The sequence below is a fragment of the Cetorhinus maximus genome, chromosome 21 (assembly GCF_964194155.1).
Source record: "Cetorhinus maximus chromosome 21, sCetMax3.hap1.1, whole genome shotgun sequence".
In the NCBI taxonomy this organism is placed as follows: domain Eukaryota; kingdom Metazoa; phylum Chordata; class Chondrichthyes; order Lamniformes; family Cetorhinidae; genus Cetorhinus; species Cetorhinus maximus.
This window is the reverse complement of record NC_135899.1, coordinates 14,015,466-14,038,083: the sequence shown is the minus strand read 5'-3', so window position 1 is coordinate 14,038,083 and position 22,618 is coordinate 14,015,466. Positions and strand designations below refer to the sequence as shown.

Here is a 22,618-nt window from a genome sequence, read left to right as displayed (position 1 = left end):
GCTGGCCGGTAGTCAGGGGAGCTGTTGGGCCATGGGGTCTGGAGGTTAGTCAAGGTGTCCAATGGGTGTTGGGGGTATGGGGGGGGAGAGATCAGTAACACAGTTATTGAGGAATTAGAAGTGTTTTAAATCCTTCTAACTTTCCTGGAGAATTATTCTGCTAGGAAAGTTGGAACCACCTGAAGTCTCTGACTTTAAATTGAAGTTTCGGAGTGTTCCAGCTGCAGGGTAATTGACCAGTGGGAGTTGAAACTTCCTGGGCAATTCCGATGCAGTTTCTTGTGTGGGGACATCCAAGGGGACTCCTCCCCCACTGTGCATCTGTCGGGGCTCCTCCGGGGTACGATCCTCCAGGGAACAGAAGATCTGAGCCACGATCACAGCTCTAAATGGAAAACCTCTAAGGTCGGTGTTACATATTGTTCATTGTGATTGATGCTAAAATACGGGTAAAGTTTCTCAGTGAACTTGTTGTTGAACGTATGAATATGCGACATGTCCTCGGCATCGTAAAATGACAACTGTCCTTTCTCATAGTCGAGGTAAATGCCAATCATTCTGGCGTTGATATCAGGGTTGATGGTGACTTTTTCATCGTCGTAGGCCCAATAATTTTCCCCAATTCTATGTCCTATGGTCCAATATCCGTTCTCCGGTTTGGTTACTGCACACACCTTCCTATTAACTGACGCTGCAGCCACACCGAGAAGCCAGTCAGCACCTTCACTGACATTTACCTCCCAGTATTGTATTCCTGAGGTTAAACCCACTGAAGCAAAAACACTGAGGTGGTTCGTAAATCTCTCAGGGGTGTCTGGCGGCTTTGATTGAATTTCACAATACTTTAGTTTTCGTCCGAGGTTTGATATGCGAAGGTAAGGATTTGCTGTTCTTGGATCGAAGTGAAGTGCAGTTGGAACTGTAAGGGAATTGGATATAAACAGGCAATTATACTCTCTTTCGATTAATATAGCGGAGCAGAGGTTTGGAAAAAGTGTTCTTTCTGCCTGTCAGTCTTGTTCACAATACACAACGTGGGGTAGATTTTCAGATGACAAGGTCTTGGAGAGGGTGCAATAGGAGATTTACTAGAATGATACCAGGGATGAGGGACTTCAGTTATGTACAGAGACTAGATAATCTAGGATTCTTATCCTTAGAACAGAGAAGGTTAATAAGACATTTAGTAGAGGTCCAAAATTATGAGGGGGTTGATAGAGTCGATGGTCTGAAACTGTTTAAACTGTTTATACAAGCAAGAGGATTGGTAACAATCAAGAAGCTAGACACCATCCAGGACAAAGCAGCCCACTTGATCGTAACCCCATCCACCACCAATGTACAGTGGGCAACAGTGTGTACCATCTACAAGACGCACTGCAGCCACTCACCAAGCCTCCTTCAACAGCACCTTCCAAAGCTACAACCTCTACCACCAAGAAAGACAAAGAAGGAGACACATGGGAACACCACCACCTGGAAGTTCCCCTCCAAGCCACTCACCAGTCTGACTTGGAAATATATCGCTGTTCCTTCACTGTCGCTGGGTCAAAATCCTGGAATGCCCTCCGTAACAGCCCTGTGGATGTACCTACACCATATGGACTGCAGTGGTTCAAGAAGGCAGCTCCCCACCACCTTCTCAAGGGCAATTAGGGATGGGCAATAAATGCTGGGAAGAAATTTCGATAATTGGCAAAAGAACCAAGAGAGAAATGAGCAGTTTTAAAACAAAATGCAGGAAGTTTTCTGATCTGAATGAACTCCCTGAAAGGGTGGTGGAAGCAGATTCAATAGTAGCTTTCAATAGGGAATTGGATAAATACTTGAAAAGGAAATATTGGCGTGGTTATGGGAAAGAGCTGGGGTACTGATTGGATCGCTCTTTCAAAGAGCCTGCACAGACATGATGGGCTTCCTGACCTCCTTTATTGCTGTAAGGTTCAATGTGGGGAACCGCCAGCCTAATGGTACCCACTGGAAGATTGGCAGGATTGCATATAGAGCTGGTTCTGCATCCCACCCAATGTTACTCTCTCTTGACGTCAGAGACTAACATTGAGCAGGTTGTAAAACTGACCTTCAAACTAAGACCCATCTCACCGGTTTCCTACACAGTGAGTCAGGTTAAAATTCTGTGACTTTTATCTTTACTATCAGCGTCTGGGCAGAGGGCAGCTAGGTACCCATGGTTTTAACCCACCCAGCAAGAATTTTAGCTTTCGGACTTTAGCTGCCATCAACTTCAATTGCACATAAAAACAAACAGGAATCAGGCATGGAACCTGGATGATCGCGGATACTGTGACACTGAATGTATTTAAGACTGAGATAGACAGATTTTTGCTCTCTCAGGAAATTGAGGGATTGGGGGGTAGGCGGCAATGAATAGGAGTGTGGATCTGAGGCGAAAGGTCAACCATAGCTGTATTGAATAGAAGAGCAGGCCCACAAAGCTGTATGCTCCACTTCTGCTCCTATTTCTTATGATATTACGCTCTTAATTAGTGAAGCTCAAAGTTAAGTGGGCAAGCATGTCCCTTTCAGAAGCTTTGCACAAACATAATGAAGCACCATAATCGAGGCAAAGAAAAATTATGTTAAAATAACCTATTTTGATGATATTCTTCATCTGTTTCCAGGCTCCATACTGTAGAGGACCATAAAATTCATCCACGTTGAAAATTGATGCATTCAATACTGGATCATAAATTGATTCAGATCTGCAATAGGCAAACATGACTGAGTTGAATTCTTTAGAAAGGTACAATGACATGCACCGTTATTGCCTTCCCAAACTCCCCTTTGTGTTGCTTTTGTTTACTGAAGAATTTGGACCCTAAAATTGGAGCTCAAACTCTGCACTTAGTTTGCTTCAACATTGCCCATCTCAAGTCTATTCTCTGGCTACTTAAGGATAGGTTGATTGGGGCACTTCCCCATCCCTGCTCTCACCCGCCCCTGCAGAGACAAAATTGTCAACAGCATCTTCCTGCTGCATCAGACACCCAGAGGTTGTGACTTCAAAAAAAAACACCTTAGCTTTTCACTTTCTGCAGTTAATTGCTGTCAAGGAAAGATGGCTTGGATATACATGGGAGGACGCACTAAATTAACGATATGGTGCCGAGTGCCTGTTACACGCTCTGTTTGATCTTCAATTCTATGCATGGCAACATAATTGATTATCAAGCGGCAGATACGATATCGCCCAGTTGGTGCTGCTGCTAAAATGAATTGTAGTCACAGTTCAGTGGCTGCACCCTGGCATTAAATGGCAGGCACAAAAAAAGAAAAGGGTCACATTTCCACTGCACATTCCCCCCGATCTGCTGCTGCAACGTCGGTCTGGATCTGCACGGCCTGTTTAGCTCATTATGCTGTGCCTGAACGTCCACAGGGTGCCAATTAGAGTCGGATTGTCAGTCCGCTCCTACTTTTTCCTTACCCTGTAACCTTTACCCTCCGGCCTCACCCGACCTTCCGACTCAGCCCGGCTGAGAACTGTGCAGCGCAGCATGCCCCTTGAAGCCTGCAGTCCAGCGCTGCTGAATCGGACGCAAGGAGGCCATTCCCCTTCCCCACCCATCCACCGCACCCCCCCCGCTTTTTTTTTAACGGCGTAGGCTGCACAAAGTCAGGTGAGATTTAAGGTCCAGCCACTTTCAAGTCAGGGAGGAGGTAAGCTTGTCAGGTAAGTGGTTAGAATTTGGTGATGGGGTGGGGTATGGTTGGGTGTTGGAGGATTGGGGGTGGGGTCTGCCAGTGTGGGGTGGGGGGAGTTGGGGGAAGGTGGGGATTAGGTCTGGCTGGGCCTGAAGGGCGTAGTTGGGGGTTGGGGCGAGGCAGGAAGTCCCTTGCGGAAAGGTAGGGTCCCTGGGGGTTCAGGGGTGTGAGGGGAGTCCCTTGGTGAGGGAAGGGGGGAAAATCAGTGTGGGCGCATACATTAGTTACCCAGAAGCTAGAAGTGGTTTTAGTTCTAACTTTTTCTGGGTAACCAATGATGTTGGAAACATCCGAGGTTTGCAATTTAAATCTCAATTTTTGGATGGTTCCCAGTGCAGGGCAATTGCCCACGGGAAGTTTGCACTTCCCTGGCAATTGCAGTGCAAACCTTACCTGGGAACTGCCAGGGGTGGGGGGGTTTGGTGTACCCCCAGATACAACACCCTGGAGCTCGGAAGTTATGGCCACAGCCCTACTTGTGTACTTAAGGCAGTCAATCAGAAGTTAGGTAGAAATTCATCCATAACAGGTTAGGGAGGGTTCAAAATAAATGGTATACATACCTCTTCTTAAGACTGTCATATTCCTGGGAAAGAAAGAAAGCATACTCTTATTTTGTCGCTTAATTTGTTTCTGAACTACCACATAATTTAGAAATTGCAACTCCCAGACTGTGAAGTCAAATCATTTCCATTGCTACCTCTGCTAACTCACCTGCAGTAACTGGTAGCTGTCTCCTGAATTTATAACCTCATGGATGGCTTGTATTATTGCTTCCAATGTGTCACAATGTCTTGATACCAGCAACACGTTCTCTTCTAGCTTTTGCAGAACACGATCTTCTTCGTCTGCAAGTTTTTCTATGATTGCATGTTCTTTCTCATTGAGAAAATTATGCATCGCCTCAAATTGTCCTGCTATATCTTCTCTCAGATATTCCGTTGTATCCTATAAGAGTGTCGGTAACAGCATTGTAATCAAAGTTGTCATAGATTTTATTGCAATCCCTAAAGAGATTGATAACTTTTTTTTAAAAAGAGATTCGTACTTCCAATTATTAGCTGAAAGAATGACCTGATAAGACTTTACGTTTTAAAACTTTTAGTGTAACAAATGATTTTTAAAAAGCACGAGTGACTAAACATTATTTTCTTTTTGTAGGCAACTTATACTTTAACTTACAGAAACAGAAAGTCACATTCCCCTTGTATATTTAGGGTGGCAGATAAAACTCCACTATTGAAAAAAGGGAGGGAGAAAACAGCAAACTACAGACTGGTTAGCCTAACATCAGTAGTGGAGAAAATGCTACAGCCTATTATAAAGGATGTGATAACAGGACATTTAGAAAATATCAACAGGATTAGACAAAGTCAACATGGATTTATGAAAGGGAAATCATGTTTGACAAACCTACTGGAGATCTTTGAGGGTGTAACTAGCAGAATAGATAAGGGAAAACCAGTGGATGTGGTGTATTTGGATGAGAGGTTAGTGTATAAAATTAAAGCACATGGGATTGGGGTAATATATTGGCATGGACAGAGAGTTGGTTAGCAGGCAGGAAACAGAGAGTAGGAGTAAATGGGTCTTTTTCAGAGTGGCAGGTGGTGACTGGTGGGGTACCGCAGGGATCAATGCTTGGGCCCCAGCTATTCACAATATACACCAATGATTTGGATGAGGGAACCAAATGCAATATTTCCAAGTTTGCTGATGACACAAAACTTGGTGGTAAGTGAGCGATGAAGAGGATTTTAAGAGGCTTCAAGGCGATTTAGATAGGTTGAGTGAGTGGGAAAATACTTGGCAGATGCAGTATAAAGTGGAGGTGTGTAAAAGCAATAACAATAGGGTAATTATATTAGGTGATTTCAAATTTCCCAACATTAATTGGGATAGACATAGTGTTAAGGGCTTGGATGGAGTGGATTTCTTGAATTGTGTACAGGAGAACTTTTTACGTCAATATGTAGAGGATCCAACAAGGGACGGCACAGTGCTGGACCTAATTCTGGGGAATGAAGCCGGACAGGTGGCTGAGGTGGTGGTGGTGGAGCATTTTAGTGATAGCGACCACAACATGGTACAATTTAAGCTTGTTATGGACAAAGAAATAGACAAGTTGCAAAAGATTTTTCAGATTGGGGGAGAGCGAATTTTAGTAAAATAAGGCAGGATCTGGCCGAGGTAGACTGGGAACAGTTACTTGTGGGGAAATCTGCAGAAGAGCAGTGGGGGGGGTGGTGGTGTTCAAAAAGGAAATGGGGGAGGGTACAGGCTCAACATGTTCCCTCTAGGGTGATAGGAAGGAGTAACAAGCCCAGAGAACCATGGATGACCAGAGATATTCAAGATACGATGAGCAGGACAAGAGAGGCTTCTAGCAGGTACAAGGGGAGAAAATCAGCAGAGGCATTAGTGGAGTACAGAAAGTGCAGGGTGGAGCTTAAAAAAAGAAATTAGGAGAGCAAAGAGGGGATATGAGAAAGCTCTGGCTGGTAAAAGTAGGGAAAATCCCAAGATATTCTATAAGTATATCTTAAGGAAGAGGATAACCAGGGGAAGAGTAGGGCCCATTAGGGACCAAGGGGGCAATCTATAGGTGGAGCCAGAGGACATCGGTAGAGTGTTGAACAAATACTTCACATCCATCTTCACCCAAGAGAATGAAGATGAAGGTATGGAACTCGGGGAGAGAGACTGCAAAGTTCTTAAGCAAATTGATATAGGGAGTGACAAGGTATTGGAGGTGTTGGCAGGCTTAAAAGTGGACAAATCTCCAGGTCCGGATGTTTTGTGTCCCAGACTGCTGAGGGAGGCAAGGGAGGAGATCGCAGGGGCTCTGACCGAAATCTTTAATTCCTCTCTGGCCACAGGGGAGGTGCCAGAGGACTGGAGAACTGCTAATGTGGTTCCGCTGTTTAAGAAGGGTTGTAGAGATAAGTCAGGGAACTACAGACCAGTGAGTCTCACGTCAGTGGTCGGGAAACTATTGGAGAAAGTTCTGAAGGAGAGAATCTATCTCCACTTGGAGAGGCAAGGTTTGATCAGGGATAGTCAGTTTGGCTTTGTCAGGGGGAGGTCATGCCTAACAAATTTGATTGAATTTTTTGAGGAGGTGACCAGTTGTGTAGATGAGGGAAGCGCAGTTGATGTAATTTATATGGATTTCAGCAAAGCCTTTGACTAGGTCCCACATGGGAGACTTGTAAAGAAGGCAAATGCACATGGGATACAGGGTAATTTGATAAGGTGGATTCAAAATTGGCATAGTTGTAGGAGACAGAGGGTGATGACAGAAGGCTGCTTTAGTGACTGGAAGCCAGTGTCCAGTGGCGTACCACAAGGATCTGTGCTCGGTCCCCTATTATTCGTCATTTGTATAAACGACATAGATGACTATGTGGGGGGTAGGATTAGTAAGTTTGCAGATGACAGAAAGCTTGGACGGGTGGTTAACAGTGAGGCTGAGTATCTTGGGCTACAGGAAGATATAGATGGGATGGTCAAATGGGTAGATGGAATTTAATCCTGAAAAGTGTGAGGTGATACACTTTGGAAGGAGTAATTTGACAAGGAAGTATTCAATGAATGGCATGATACTAGTAAGTTCTGAGGAACAAAGGGACCTTGGCGTGTGTGTGCAGATCTCTGAAGGGGCAGGGGCATGTTAGTGGGGTGGTGAAAAAGGCATATGGGACACTTGCCTTTATCAATCAAGGCATAGATTACAAAAGGAGGGAGGTCATGTTGGAATTGTATAGAACCTTGGTGAGGCCACAGCTGGAGTACTGTGTGCAGTTCTGGTCGCCACATTATAGAAAGGATGTGATTGCACTGGAGGGGGGTGCAGAGGAGATACACCAGGATGTTGCCTGGGATGAAACATTTAAGTTATGAAGAGAGGTTGGATAGACTTGGGTTGTTTTTGTTGGAGCAGAGAAGACTGAGGGGCGACCTGATCAAGGTGTACAAGATTATGAGGGGCATGGACAGGGTGGATAGGGAGCAGCTGTTCCCCTTCGTTGAAAGGTCAGTCACAAGGAGACATAAGTTCAAGGTGAGGGGCAGGAGGTTTAGGGGGGGTTGTGAGGAAAAGCTTTTTTACCCAGAGGGTGGTGACGGTCTGGAATGTGCTGCCTGGGAGGGTGGTGGAGGCGGGTTGCCTCACATCCTTTAAAAAGTACCTGGATGAGCACTTGGCACGTCATAACATTCAAGGCTATGGGCCAAGTGCTGGTATATGGGATTAGCTAGGTGGGTCAGGTGTTTCTCACATGTCGGTGCAGACTCGATGGGCCAAAGGGCCTCTTTTGCACTGTGTGATTCTGTGATTCTGATTCTGTGAAGTCTGAAGTTATCCACTTTGGTAGGAAAAACAGAATAGCAGGGTATTATTTAAATGGTGATGGATTGGAAAATGTTGATGGACCTGGGTGTCCTTGTACACCAATCATTGCATGCAGGTGTAGCAAGCAGTAAAGAAGGCAAATGGTATGTTGGCCTTTATTGTGAGAGGATTTCAGCACAGGAGCAAGGATATCTTACTGCAGCTGCATCGGGCCTTGGTGAGACCACACCTGGAGCATTGTGCGCAGTTTTGGTTTGCTTACATAAGAAAAATATGCTTGCCTTCGAGGCAGTGCAGTGAAGGTTCACCAGACTGATTCGTGGGATTGCAGGACTGTCCTATGAGGAGAGATTGGGTCGACTAGACCTGTATTCACTGGAGTTTAGAAAAATGAGAGGAGATCTCATTGAAACAAATAACATTCTGACAGGGATGGAGGGATTGGATTCAGGGAAGATGTTTCCTCTGGCTGGAGGGGTCTAGAACACGGGGGTCACAATTTCAGGATATGGGATAGACCATTTAGGACTGAGATGAAGAGAAACTTCTTCACTCAGGGTGGTGAACCTGTGGAATTCTCTACCACAGAAGGCTGTGGAGGGTAAGTCACTGAATATATTTAAGAAGGAAATAGATAGATTTCTAGACTCTGAAGGCGGCAGGCGGTATGAGGAGAGTGTGGGAGTACGGTGTTGAGATAGAGGATCAGCATTGATCATATTGAATGGTGGAGCATTAGTTTCAACGGTGAATGAAATCTGGTTGCATCAGATCTCGTCAGTTTCCCGACCGGAGGGTGCGTCGAAACTTGCTCCATAGCGACATGTGCGGGTGCTACTAAGAACCTTTCTGAGCCACATTGAGGAAAACACAAAGGCCAGGATTTTTCAGCTGGCGTGCGGGGGCAGGGTTTCTGACACGTGTTGACATCGGGCGGGCGTCCCAACGTCATCGCGTAAAATGACGCGCGGTGATGTCGGGTGAGCGTCCTGACGTCACCGCGCACCATCGCAATATTTCACTGGGCGGGCGTGCGATGAAGTTCGACACGCGCTCGCCATTAATTAAGGCCCTGAAATCGTTAATCGACGGCGATTTACAGCCGCCCGTGCGATCTTCGGGTCGGCGCACAGGCGCAACGGGCAGGCGGGCAAGAGGCTTTTTAGTCAAACTCATCCACGGGCAGGTTAAGAGGGCTCAGTGGGGTTGTCAACCTGGTCTGTGAGTAATTATTGCAGAAAGTTTTTTAAACTTGCCTGTGTGATCTGCAGCAGTTCAGAACGAATTCCAGCAACTTTCTGTGTACTTTGAACCTACAGGTCAGCACCCTGCAGTCAGTAAACTTTATCGGACCTGCAGTTTTCCTGAGGCCTCCCTTTAGCCTGGGTGTGGGTTCTGACATGTCCACTGGAGGCAGCTCCTCTGAGGAGGAAGGGAGGGCGAGAATAAGGAGGAGGCCAGGAGTGCACAATCAGCCTCCACGGGAGCCACCTTTCGGAGGACAGGTGCAGGTACAGGGGGCACAGGGCCAAGAGGTAGACCAAGGTGCAAGAGGCCGCAGAAGACGCCACTATCCTGCTGCCAGTATACAGGCGGCGAAGCAGTTACCTCAATATGACTGAGGTGCAGTGCTGAAGGAGGCTCCGTCTGTCAAGGGAAACGGTCAACTACATCTGTCAGATGATTGGCCTGAGATCTCTGCTAACTGTGTGGGTGGACACCTCATGCCAGCAGCTCTGAAGCTCACAGTTGCGCTCCACCTCTATGTATCTGGCTCCTTCCAGGGCTCGGTGGGTGATCTTTGCGGTGTCTCCCAATCAGCTGGCCACACTTGTGTCAAGCAGGTTACAGACCCTCTGTTCACACGGGCATTGACCTTCATCCACTTCCGCTGCAACCAGACAAGTCAGGCACAGCGAGCCAGAGGCTTCGCGGCCATTGCTGGCTTCCCCCGTGTACATGGTGCAATAGACTGTACACATGTGGCCATTAAGGCGCCAGCAAGTGAGCCCGGTGCCTTCGTCAACAGGAAGGGCTTCCACTCCATGAACGTGCAGATAGTGTGTGATCACAGGATGCTGATTCTACAAGTCTGTGCAAGGTACCCAGGCAGCTCCCACGATACCCACATCCTCAGACACTCCCAGGTGCCGGGGCTCTTCCGTGCTCCGGCTCGGCTGGATGGGTGGCTGCTGGGTGACATGGGCTATCGCCTCGGAAGGTGGTTCATGACGCCTCTCCGCCATCCAAGAATAGAAGCTGAGCAGCAGTACAATAGGAGCCAGGGCACCACAAGGGCTGTGGTGGAGAGAGCCATCGGTCTTCTCAAGATGCGCTTCTGATGCCTGGACCGCTCAGGGGGCACACTCCAGTACCCCCCAGATCATGCATCGGTGATAGTGGTAGCATGCTGCGCTCTCCACAATCTTGCGCTGGAAAGGGGGGATGCAGTGGATGATGAAGACATTGACGCAGTGGATGCGGCTGCACATGATGAGTCCAGCACTGATCCTGAGGATGAGGAAGCACAGGGCGATGATGAGTGGCTAAACGCTGACCCGGGACTACACCAAGGAGGCAGGGACACCGGGGAGACTTTAATCCAATGAACCTTCAGCTAGCTCCACACAAATGGATCAGCAGGACCAGCCTTGCCAGGCGCTTCCATACTCAGCACTTAAGTGCTACATCTGCCACTTCATCAGCTGCAACTAAGGGCTTTGGACCTAAACTTCAATGTCCACTCAAACACTCATGACATGTCTGTAAAACATACAAATGCAGATTAAAGGAGCCACCCTCAGCCATGGTAACACATCTGGTTTTAATTTTCACCATCAGAAGTTCTCACAAAATCAAAACAAAACGTTTTTCAAGCAGAAACAAATAACAAGTCCCTAATCCAGGGTTAACACAAAAGCACCAGTGAGAAACTCGTGGTGTGCCTAAGGTGCCTTCTGCTTACGTTTTCGGGTGCTACGTCTTGATGCTGCCCCATCGCTCAGAGTGGCATCTGAGACAGCCTGCTGACTCTGCTGTCCTGTTGGCCTTCATGACCTTGGTGGTCGTCCTCTGGCCTGTGGAGCCTGTGCTGGACCTGCCTGGAAGGGATCTGCCAGGTCCACAGCTGGCATCTCCCCAGTCATCGCAGCCTCATCCAATGAAGCGGTCACTGGGAGAGGGGTGGAGGAGATGATGCCCTCATCTGGAGCGCCGTGAGAGGAGCCCGCAGATACGACAGGCAGCTGCTCCGCCAATGTGTGGTTGCCTCGGACCTACCTGCTCACCGTTGATGGATGGGCAACAAGCTGAGAAGCTTGAAGCCCATACCACCTCACACATTGGCATTGACTAGCTGTAGCCACTGGCACTGTGAGGGCTTGCAGGTCCGAGCGCATCCCCAGGAGAACCTGATTGTTCTACTGGAGGCCCCTCTCCATGAGAGTCGCCACTCTCTCCATGGAGGAAGCATGATGCTCTGCCATGAGGCTCATTGCATCAGAGATGCTCCACGTGGACTCCTCCACCAGGGACACCAAGAGAAGCATCGTCTCATGTAACACTCCCGCTCACCCAGCCGCATTTCCTGCAGCTGCTGCATCGCGGATGACTCCAGAGGCACATCATCAGGCACCGACTGAGGATGTGCCTGGTCCCCTGCGATGGCCTGGTGCCATCGGCACTCTCTGTCTCTGCCAGCTCCTCCAGCGATTGTGAAGTGCCCTCTCCACTGTGCACCGGGACACTAGCCGATGTTGCAATGGCCACCCAGGTGCTAGTATCTGCACTGGTGCCTGCCTCGCAGAAATGGTGTGACGCAGATGACGGTTGAGGACCCTCAGGTGTGAGAGGGGGTATCTGGAATTCCCCCTGGCGGCCATGCTCTGATGATGCTGAAATTAACAACAAGGACAGTGGATCAGTTAGCGTGCACACAGTGACACACTTCATCCCTTTCCCCTTGGCTCATTATGCGCTCAACATTCCAGAACCTATGGACACGAACATTAGTGGGGTGGCAAATAGGCAAGAGGATACCCTTACATTACAGGCGGATACAGACAGGCTGGTCAGATGGCCGAAGGAATACCAAATGGAATGTTATGTGGATAAGTGTGAGGTGATGCACTTGGGCAGGAGGAACAAGGCACGGGAATACACAAGGAATGGTAGGACCGTGGAAAGTAAGGAGGATCAGAGGAACTTTGCTGTGCATGTCGACAGGTCCAATAAGGAAGCTGGACAGGTACATAAAGAAGGTGTTTAAGAAGGTAAATGCCTTACTTGCCTTTATTACCCAAGGAATAGAATATAGGAACATGGAGGTCATGTTCCAAGTGCAGAAAACGCCGACTAGGCCACAGCTATAGTTCTGCGTGCAGTTGTGAAATGCGCTTTACGGGAGGGATCTGCTTGGAGTGAAGAGTGCGCAAAGGTCACTGACCAGGATGCTGGCTGGGCTGGAGAGTTTGACTTATGAGGAGACATAGCATAGACTGGGGTTATTTCCCCTGGATCAGAGGAGATTGAGGGTGACATTATTGAGGTTTATAACATTATGAGGGGCATAGATAGGCTCGACAGAGGGGAACTTTTTCCCTTGGCGGAGGGATGAGTAACCTGGTGGCATTGATTTAAGGTAAGGGGCATGAGGTTGACAGGTGATGTGATGAACAACTTTTGTACACAAGAGCGTGTTGGGAATGTGGGACACACTGCCTGAAAGGGTGGTGGACGCAGAAACCCTCCTAACGTGTAATAAGTATTTAGATGTGCAGTTGCGATGCCATGGCATACAAAGCCATGGGAATAGTGGTGGGAAAAGGGATAAGGCGACTTTGGAAGGTACTTGACTGGCGCATCCTCGAAGGGCTGAGGGACCTTTGTCTATGATCCACACCTCTGACTCTATCAGTCTGTGACCGAGCAATGTTGCAACAATAAGAAATCAAACAACCATCAGTGTTTTGGATGGTGGGAAGACAGGGTGGATGTCACTGTGGACCTCAAATACCTGGCTGTTCCACCCCAACCTCACCAACACCAGTGGACCTGGGCGCATGGTGTCTCTGAAGTACCAGGGCCTCCTGCTCAAAATGGCTTAACGTCATGAGCTGGGCCTGGCCACCTCTAGCCCTCGAATACTCACACGCATTGTGAGCATTCTTCTCTTGGAAAACAGAGGAGACCAATCATTGCAGCAATTAGCACATGGACTCTGCACGCGCACGCTGCACCCCACCCACAGTGGCCCATCTCAGGCCTCCAGTGCCTCCTCTCCCCGCTGTTGCTGATCAGTCACACAAAGATAGTGTACCTGCTCCCAACTCCCCCCCAACGGCCACCTTGGACACATTCTGCGTCCATCACTTTAGGAAACACATGGTCTTAGCTCCCATGGCAAGGAAGCGCAACTACATGCAGCGTCAAGGGCAGCAGATGGCTCTTGGCCATGAGACCTTGAGGCTCCCCTTCCACAATCTCATCACCATGAATAGGATGATGGAATACCTAGAATTGGAGTTCTGAGTATGCGCCTAGCTGCATCTCCCGCAGGCCGCCTCCAGACTAGTCACGTCCGACTAAGAGCAAAGTATGGTGCGGGGGAGAACTCATGACCTCATGAACCACTCAGGCTGATCTAAACATGGGCACTATCTGCTTGCTCACCCAGCATACGAGAAATGCCCAACATGATTCAATGCAGTCAAGACAGTGAGACTTGGGGGAGGGGCCCTCAAAGGCAAAGGCTACGTGCTGGGTTAAATGTCTAACGCCAACATGGTACTCACCCTTCCACAGCACAACAAATCATTGAAGTGCTTATGGCACTGGATCCAGATGTGCCACACCACCTCCACCACCTCCTCCCAGCAGTTTGGTCACATGTGGGGGGCCTCCTCCTCCCATCCATGGGGACCAACACCTCCCGCCATGCTGCCACCTCCTCGAGGAGGGCAGCAACGCATTCATCTGAAAAACAAGGGGTGCGTTGGCCACATCTGGCCTACCCTGCAGCCTGCCCTGCTCCTGTGGCAGACCCTGCAGCCTGCCCTGTTCCAATACCCTTCCCTCCAGTGTGCCCTGCTCAGCGGTGTGGCCTGGAAGTGGCCATTGTGAGCAGCCTACAGGAGGCTGTGAAGCCTTCCTTCAGACTGCCGGGAAATACTCAGGCCTTTGAGAGAAGTTGAATGCGATACTCCCAAAACGGAGAATTATACACAGCTGAGGTCGTCCTGCCGTGTTACAGTCGGACAATCCATTGTGCCCAGTTTGGTGCCACTCCAGAAATGGAATGTCTCCCCCTTAGAGAGTGTTGGCTGGAAATTTCAGCCAATGTTGAATCCGCCCCTTATCCCCCCTGCACCTCCCTCTCTCAGTCACCCACCCACACCAATATCCCATTAAATCGACTCAAATAGAGCTGGATATCGGGCTTGGTGCCCGATTTAAGCTTCTGCCAAACACACATTTCTACATTTTTTTTTTAAAAATCCTTTGAATAAAGGATTAGAAACAATTACAAGGTGCAATGGGAAATAGCTAGCTAGCTGTGCACAACAAACACATCGCACTGTTCAGAGACTCACCAGCAGATGTGAAATCTTTTTCCCTTGTGAAATGCGCAATTTCACATGGTCTTTAACCTCCTTTTCGAGCAATGTCATCGAACGTTTCAGTATATCCTGTAAAAAAACGCAGAATAAATTGACAAATTATTTTTTTTGCCCTATTCACTTCATAGTAATTATAGTCTGAGCGCACCCAATTTTAACTGAAGCCACACGTTGGGAAATTGATGGGATCGGGTGCTGCATTGTTGAAGTCAACGTGGACTAGTATTGGGGGGGTGGGGGGGCGGTGTAAAATTTGTGTTCCACCCTGTCCCACCCGGCCAGCTACATTAAGATTACCGCCTAGGAGAATGCTGTTCCACCAATGAACTGGATTATGGATAGTCCAGTTATCGATATAACTCCCTTGGCCTTGCAAAGAATCAAATTCCAGATTTCTGTTAACCCTCCCTGTGTTTAAAAAAAAAACTTTAAGCTCTGATACTGTTCTGGTGAATCTGCACTGGATTCCCTATCTTTGTCCTGGGATGCTCAAGACTGAACCCAGCGCACCAAATGGGGGGGCTGACCAAGGTACGACATAACGACAATGTAATTTCCTTCCCTAAGTATCTCAGTCCCTGTAAGACAGAAGTCGATATTCCATTAACCCGCTTCATTACCTGATGTTCCTGTGTTCTTTTTTTAATAGGGGGATAACGGCAGGTAATGGTCAGGATTTCCCCGCCCAACCAACTCGGCGGCTGGCGGCCGGCCGATTGCCACTGGCAAAACGGGCCGTGCCCCCATTTTCCGCAGGCCAATTAAGGCCAACCCAGCGGGTAAGTGACTCCCATGGAGAACGGGAAAATAGTTGCGGGGGTGGGTGGCCTCAGACTGCCAGTTCCAATGGGGAGCCAGCAGCCTGTTTAAAGAGTGGCCAGACAGCCTGTTTGAGGCAGTGCACCATGGCCACTTGATTTTCTGATGCATGCCTTGCTGTCCTCCTGCAAGAGGTGGGCATCCGTCCGCACATCCTGTATCCTGAGGATGGGAGGAGGAAGGCCCCCCCCCATGTCACCAGCCAGGCGTGGGAGGAGGTGGGTGATGCTGTAAGTGCCCATGATGATGTGCGGTGCACGAGCACTCAGTGCAGGAAAAGATTCAATGATTTGCTGAGCTCTGGACAGGTGAGTACCATGTCGGTCTTGGCCATTTGACCCAGAAGGCAGCTTAGCCTTTGTGCCCCCCCCCACCATGTCTTGCTGTCGTTACTGCATAGGGCATCTGGCGCACGCTAGGTGGACAAATGGGTACTGACCATGCTTACACCAGCCTTAGTGGTTGAGGTGAAGAAGGGTTCTCCCCGCAGCATATGTTGGTTTTTGTGGCATTTGAGTAGTCTGGGGCCAACCTGCAGGGGAGACCTCTAGACGCATATTCAGAACTCCAACACATGTCATATTGATGGTAATGAGATGGTGGAAGGGGAGCCTCAAGATGTTTTGGCTAAGTGCCATCTGCTGGCCTCGCGCCACACCTAGTTGCGCCTATTTGCCATGGGCGCTAAGACCTGTGTGTTATTCAAAGTGATGGACGCTGAATGTGTCCAACGTGGCCGTTGGGGGAGGGGGTTGGGAGCAGCCGTACTACCTTCTGGTGACTGTTCACCAAAAATGTGGACAGGAGCCGCTGGAGGCCTCTTATTTGCAGCTGAACAGGTGGAAGGTGTGGCACCTAAGTGCCATGTGTGGAAGTGCCAGGCAATGCTATTCCTGCTGATCCATGTGTGTGGAGCTAGCTGAAGGTTCTTTGGATTAAATTGTCGTGGGTGTCCCGGCCTCCTTGGTGCAGTAGCGGGTCGGCGTGCTTCCCCTCATCATCGCCCTGTGCTTCCTCATCCTCTGAGGCACTGCTGGATTCATCATGTGCAGCCTCATCCACTGCATCAAGGTCTTCATCGTCAACTGCTTCCCCACTTTCCAGTGGAAGATTGTGCAGAGCGCAGCATGCTATCATTATCACAGAGACCCGATCTGGGGGGTACTGGAGTGCGCCCCCCGAGCGGTCCAGGCAACGGAAGCGCATCTTGAGGAGACCGATGGCTCTCTCCAGCACAGCCCTTGTGGTGCCCTGGCTCCTATTGTAGCGCTGCTCAGCTTCTGTTCATGGATGGCGTAGAGGTGTCATGATCCACCTTCTGAGGGGATAGCCCTTGTCACCCACCAGCCAAGCATCCAGCCGAGCTGGAGCACTGAAGAGCCCCAGCACCTGGGAGTGACTGAGGATGTAGGTGTCGTGGGAGCTGCCTGGATACCTTGCACAAACTTGCAGAATCTACATCGTGTGATCACACACTATCTGCACGTTCATGGAGTGGAAGCCCTTCCTGTTGACGAAGGCACCGGGCTCACTTGCTGGCGCCTTGATGGCCACATGTGTACAGTCTATTGCACCCTGGACACGGGGGAAGCCAGCAATGACCGCGAAGCCTCTGGCTCGCTGTGCCTGACTTGCCTGGTCGCTGTGGATGAAGGTCAATACCCATCTGAACAGAGGGTCTGTAACCTGCTTGACACAAGTGTGGACAGCTGATTGGGAGACACCGCAAAGATCACCCACCGAGCCCTGGAAGGAGCCAAAGGCATAGAAGTGGAGGGCAACTGTGAGCTTCAGAGCTGCTGGCATGGGGTGTCCACCCACACAGTTAGGGGAGATCTCAGGCCAATCATCTGACAGATATAGTTGACTGTCTTCCTTGAGAGCCGGAGCCTCTTTTGGCACTGCACCTCAATCATATTGAGGTAGCTGCTTCGCCGCCTGTATACCCTGGCAGCAGGATAGTGGCGTCTTCTGTGGCCCCTTGCACCTTGGACAACCCCTTGGCCCTGCGCCCCTTGTGCCTGCGCCTGGCCTCCCAAAGGTGGCTCCCCTGGAGGCTGATTGCCCAGTCCTGGCCTCCTCCTTATTCTATCCCTCCCTTCCTCCTCAGAGGAGCTGCCTCCAGTGGAGAGGTCAGAACCCATACCCCCAGGCTAAATGGAGGCCTCCAGAAAGCTGCAGGCCCGAGAAAGATTACTGTCTGCAGACTGGTTTCAAAGTACACAAGAAGCTCTTGGAAATCGATGAGAACTGCTAACAATCACACAGGCAACTTTTAAACACTTTCAGCAATGAAAACTTCGTGTAAAACATGAACAACCCCTCTGAGTCCACATATCCCGACTTTGCATGAGTTTTCTTAAAAAATCTCCTACCCGCCTGCCCGTTGGGCCCATGCGCTGAACCGAAGTTCGCATGGGCCCCTCAAAATCCAGGACAATTGGCAGATTAAGGGCCTTAACGAGCCCTTCAATTAATGGCGGGCGAACGCCCTACTGCTGAGTGTGCCCGCCGACCGAAATTTTGCGATGCCGCGCGCTGACTCAGGACGCTCCCGCAACATTTTAAGAGCTGACATGTGAGTTCCGCCACCCACACGCCAGCTGGAACATTCTGGCCTATATAACTAAAATGTAATTTCCTTCCCTGGGTTTCTCAGTCCCTGTGAGAAAGAAGTCGATATTCCATTAACCCACTTCATTACCTTATGTTCCTGTGTTCTTTTTTAATTGGGGGATATCAGCAGGTAATGTGTCACAATAATGGCAAGTTTGCTGCTGAATTTCAGTGCCATGGGGCAATTGTAACTTCATCCGCCCATCGGCAAATGACCCGATTGGATGCAACGCTGATTTTCCACTCCCACCAGTTTCCCTCTCCCTTGAACATGGAAGGTCAGAAATATTGGACCGTGTGTTGAAAGCAAGGATTAAATTAGCCACCAAAATGGTGTCCAGCATTGCTCCCTGGAAGAAAATACCTTTCATCCACATTAAAGTTAAGTTCGCCCTCAGCATCCGATTAAAAGAAATACAATCCACACAGCACGAAATTTTGGCTGTTACTATATGGATGGGATTGAGCTGAGTCAACTTAATTGAGGGCTTCCTTGAGGAGCTTTTCCTCGTTAACTTGGAAGTTCCATGCCATTTTCTCAAACCAGAGATTGGCAGCCCTCTAATTTAACCCTGAAATTATTCCAGAAAATCCAAATGACCACCATTGACATTCAGGAATTCCAATCTTAATGTCACACTCAGAGCTAAATGCTAACAGGAGGAGTGGGCCAATTAAGACACAAAAAAAAAGAGACCTATATATAGAGGCAGAGGGCAAGGCTAAGGTGGTAGCTGAGGAAGAAGGGATCTACAGGTCAATTACTCTGCCAGTTCTGGTCGGGAAAGTGCTGGAATCTATTGCTAAGGAAGTCTTCACGATGCACTTAGAAAATCAAAACATGGTCAGACAAAGAAAAGAAAAATCATGTTTGACTAATTTATTAAAGCTTTTTGAGGATGTAACTAGTATGGTTGATAAAGGGAAACCAGTAGATGTAGTATACCTAGATTTCCAAAAAGCATTTGAGAAGGTGCCACACAAAAAGTTATTCAGCAAGTTAAGGACACGTGGTGTTGGGGGTGATATGTTAGCATGCATAATATGGTTAATGGACAGGAAACAAAGCATAGGTGTTAATGGAATATTGTCAAGTTGATAGGCTGTGCCTTATTTTTATTCTTTCATAGGATGTAGGCATCACTGGTAAGGCCAGCATGAATTTGCCCTTGAATTGAGTGGTTTGCTAGGCCATTTCAGTGGGCAGTTAAGAGTCAACCACATTGCTGTGAGTCTGGGGTCACATGGAGGCCAGTAGATTTTTTCCCCTAAAGCAGCAGGTGGGTTTTAGAACAATAGATAAAAGTGACAGATCTCATTATGACCATTATTGAGGCTGGCTTTAAATTCCAGATTTATTAACTGAATTTAAATTATACCAGCTGCCATGGTGGGATTTGAATCAGTGTCCCCAGAGGCTCAGGATTACTAATGTTATCACTATGTCACTGTTTTTGGTGAGATAACAGAGGGGATTGATGAGGGTAATGTTATCGATGTGGTATATCTGGACTTCCAAAGGGCATTTGAGAAAGTGCCACATAATAGGCTTTCCAACAAAGTTGAAGCTCATGGAATAAAAGGACAGTGGTACCATGTTTACAAAGTTGGCTGAGTGGCAGGAAACAGGAAGTAGTCATGAAAAGTTGTTTTTTTCTGACCAGAGGAAGGTATGCAGTGGATTCCCACCCTCCCCCTCCCTCCTCCCGGGACCAGCATAAGGCCCACTGCCTATCATGTTATATATTAAGGACTTAGACTTGTAATTATAGTGCACGCTTTCAAGATTTGCAAATAACAGAATCTGGAAGAATAGTGAATTGTGAGGAGGATAGTGATTAACTTCAAGACAATGTAGATGGTGGAATGGGCAGCCACATTGCAGATGAAATTTAACACAGATAAGTGCAAAGTGATACATTTTGGTAGGAATAATGAGGAAAAGCAATATAACCTAAAGGGCACCATTCTAATAGATTGTGCCAGAACAGTGAGGTATATGTACACAAATTACTGAAGGTGGTTTAAAAAAAAGTATGTGACGACTTGGGCACAGAGTACAAAAACAAGCCAGCTATGCTGGAATTTATAAAACATTTGATCCGTGTCAGCTGGAGTTTTGTGTCCAATTCTGGACACCATGCTTTAGGAAAGAGGTGTAGGATTTAGAGACAGTGCAGGGAAGATTTACCAGAATGGTCTCAGGGATCAGAGAATTCAATTACGTGGAATAGGGACGTACAATTCGAGATTCTCCTTAAAGATAGCTATTCAAAATCACAAGGGGCATAGTCATAGTAGATAGAGAGGTTTTCCCACTGGCTAGAAGGTTCGAGAACCAGGGGACTCAGATTTAAACTGTTTGGATTAAGACCCCAAGGTGCCTTTGGGAAAAACGCATTGGAGAGAGTGCAAAAGTGGTTTACGAGAATGGTTCCAGGGGTGAGACACTTCAGTCAGGAGGAGAGGTTGGAGAGTTTGGGACCATTTTGCTTGGAGAGGAGAAGTCTGAGAGGAGACTTGATAGAAGTTTTCAAAATCATGAGGGGCCTGGGCAGATCAGATAGGGAGAAACTTTTTTCACACAGCCAGAAGTTAGGGTTTGGAATACACTGCCTGGGAGTGTGGTAGAGGCGGGTTCAATTGAGGCATTCAGGAGGGCACTGGATGATTATTTAAATGGAAACGATGTGCAACATTACGGGGAAAAGGCAAGAGATTGGCACCAAGTTAAAAATGCTCAGAGGGCCTGGGCAGACACGATGGGCCGAATGGATTCTGTGATTCTGAATTTTCATGCAGCGAATTTCGCCCCTGAATGAGTCAGATGCGCTGACAGGGAATCTCCGCCCTGCCAGTTTGGAGGAGACGGGTCCGAACACGCGTCTGTGAGGTTATTACACCTACATTACAAAAGGAATTGACACTTTTCGATCTTACCTTGCATTCCGTATAGGCTTCATCTATCGGGGCGCAATTGTGGTATCTGTGATCCCGGGAGGCTGAACAGATATAGCACACCAGCTGGTTGTCGTCTTGACAGAAGAGTTCGAGATCTTTCCCATGCCTGACACATCGCTGAGTGCCAAGCCCTGTTCTTGTCTGTGTCAGGAGGTCCTGCAGTCCGGCAATGACATTGGCCAGTTGCAGATTGGAGTAAATGGATTCGCCCTCAAACACAGCTCGGCAACAAGGACACGTAAACACCCCCTCCGACTCATCCATGTGTCTTTGTATGCAGGTTCTGCAGAAGTTGTGGCTGCACCTTAGCAACACCGGGTCTCGGTAAACTTCCAGACAAACCGGGCAATTCAGGTCTTTGTCCAGGTTAGTGGCCATTTCGCAGCCCTCCCCGCAAAACCGGTCTGAGCGTCTGCAGAGTCACAGGAAACTGCGGAGATTTTTTTAAAATTCATTTCCGGAACATGGGCGTAGCTGGCTAGACCAGCTCTTATTGCCCATCCCTAATTGCCCTTGGAAAGGTGGTGGTGAGCTGCCTTCTTGAACTGCTGAAGGAAGGGCAATACATTTCCAAGTTAGGATGGTGAGTGACTTGGAAGGGAACTTCCCAAAGCCTGTCCACCATCTACAAGGCACAAGTTTGGAGTATGATGGAATACTCCCCACTTGCCTGAATGAGTGCAGCTCCCACAACACTCAAGAAGCTCAATACCATCCAGGACAAAGCAGCCCACTTGATTGGCACCACATTCACAAACATTCACTCCCTCCACCACCGACGCACAGTAGCAGCAGTGTGTATCATCTACAAGATCCACTGCAGGAATTCACCAAGGCTCCTTAGGCAGCACCTTCCAAACCCATGACCACTATGATCTAGAAAGACAAGGGCAGCAGACGCATGGGAAAACTACCGCCTGGGAGTCAGGAGGTGGGTTACTCATCGCACGATTCCTAGCCTCTGACCTGCTCTTGAAGCCACAGTATTTATATGGCTAATCCAGTTCAGTTTCTGGTCAATGGTAACCCCCCAGGATATTGATAGTGGGGGATTCAGCAATGGTAATGCCATTGAATGTTAAGGGACGATGGTTAGATTCTCTCTTGTTGGAGATGGTCATTGCCTGGCACTTGTGTGGCATGAATGTTATTTGCCACTTGTCAGCCCAAGCCTGGATATAGTCCAGGTCTTGCTGCATTTGGACATGGACTGCTTCAGTATCTGAGGAGTCACGAATGGTGCTGAACATTGTGCAGTCATCAGATAACATCCCCACTCCTGATCTTATGATGGAAGAAAGGTCATTGATGAAGCAGCTGAAGACGGTTGAGGAACTCCTGCAGTGGTGTCCTGGAACTGAGATGACTGACTTCCAACAACCACAACCATCTTCCTTTGTGCTAGGTATGACTCCAACCAGTGGAGAGTTTTCCCCCTGGTTCCCATTGACTCCAGTCAATGCCAGGGCTCCTTGAATACACACTCGGTCAGATGCTGCCCTGATGCCAAAGGCAGTCACTCTCA

At 48.4% G+C, this 22,618-nt stretch overlaps 1 protein-coding gene across 1 annotated transcript; it reads right to left on the bottom strand.

Moving 5' to 3' along the window:
* Positions 1-83: 83 nt before the first annotated feature.
* Positions 84-21,532, bottom strand: LOC144695691 (zinc-binding protein A33-like). The gene is made up of 6 exons (XM_078566638.1): positions 21,073-21,532; positions 14,671-14,766; positions 4,441-4,674; positions 4,290-4,312; positions 2,611-2,723; positions 84-919 (listed from the first exon to the last, which is right to left on the bottom strand). The coding sequence occupies exons 1-6, from the start codon at positions 21,469-21,471 to the stop codon at positions 378-380; spliced, it is 1,407 nt and encodes a 468-aa protein (XP_078422764.1). The 5' UTR covers positions 21,472-21,532; the 3' UTR covers positions 84-377.
* Between the last annotated feature and the right edge of the window lie 1,086 nt (positions 21,533-22,618).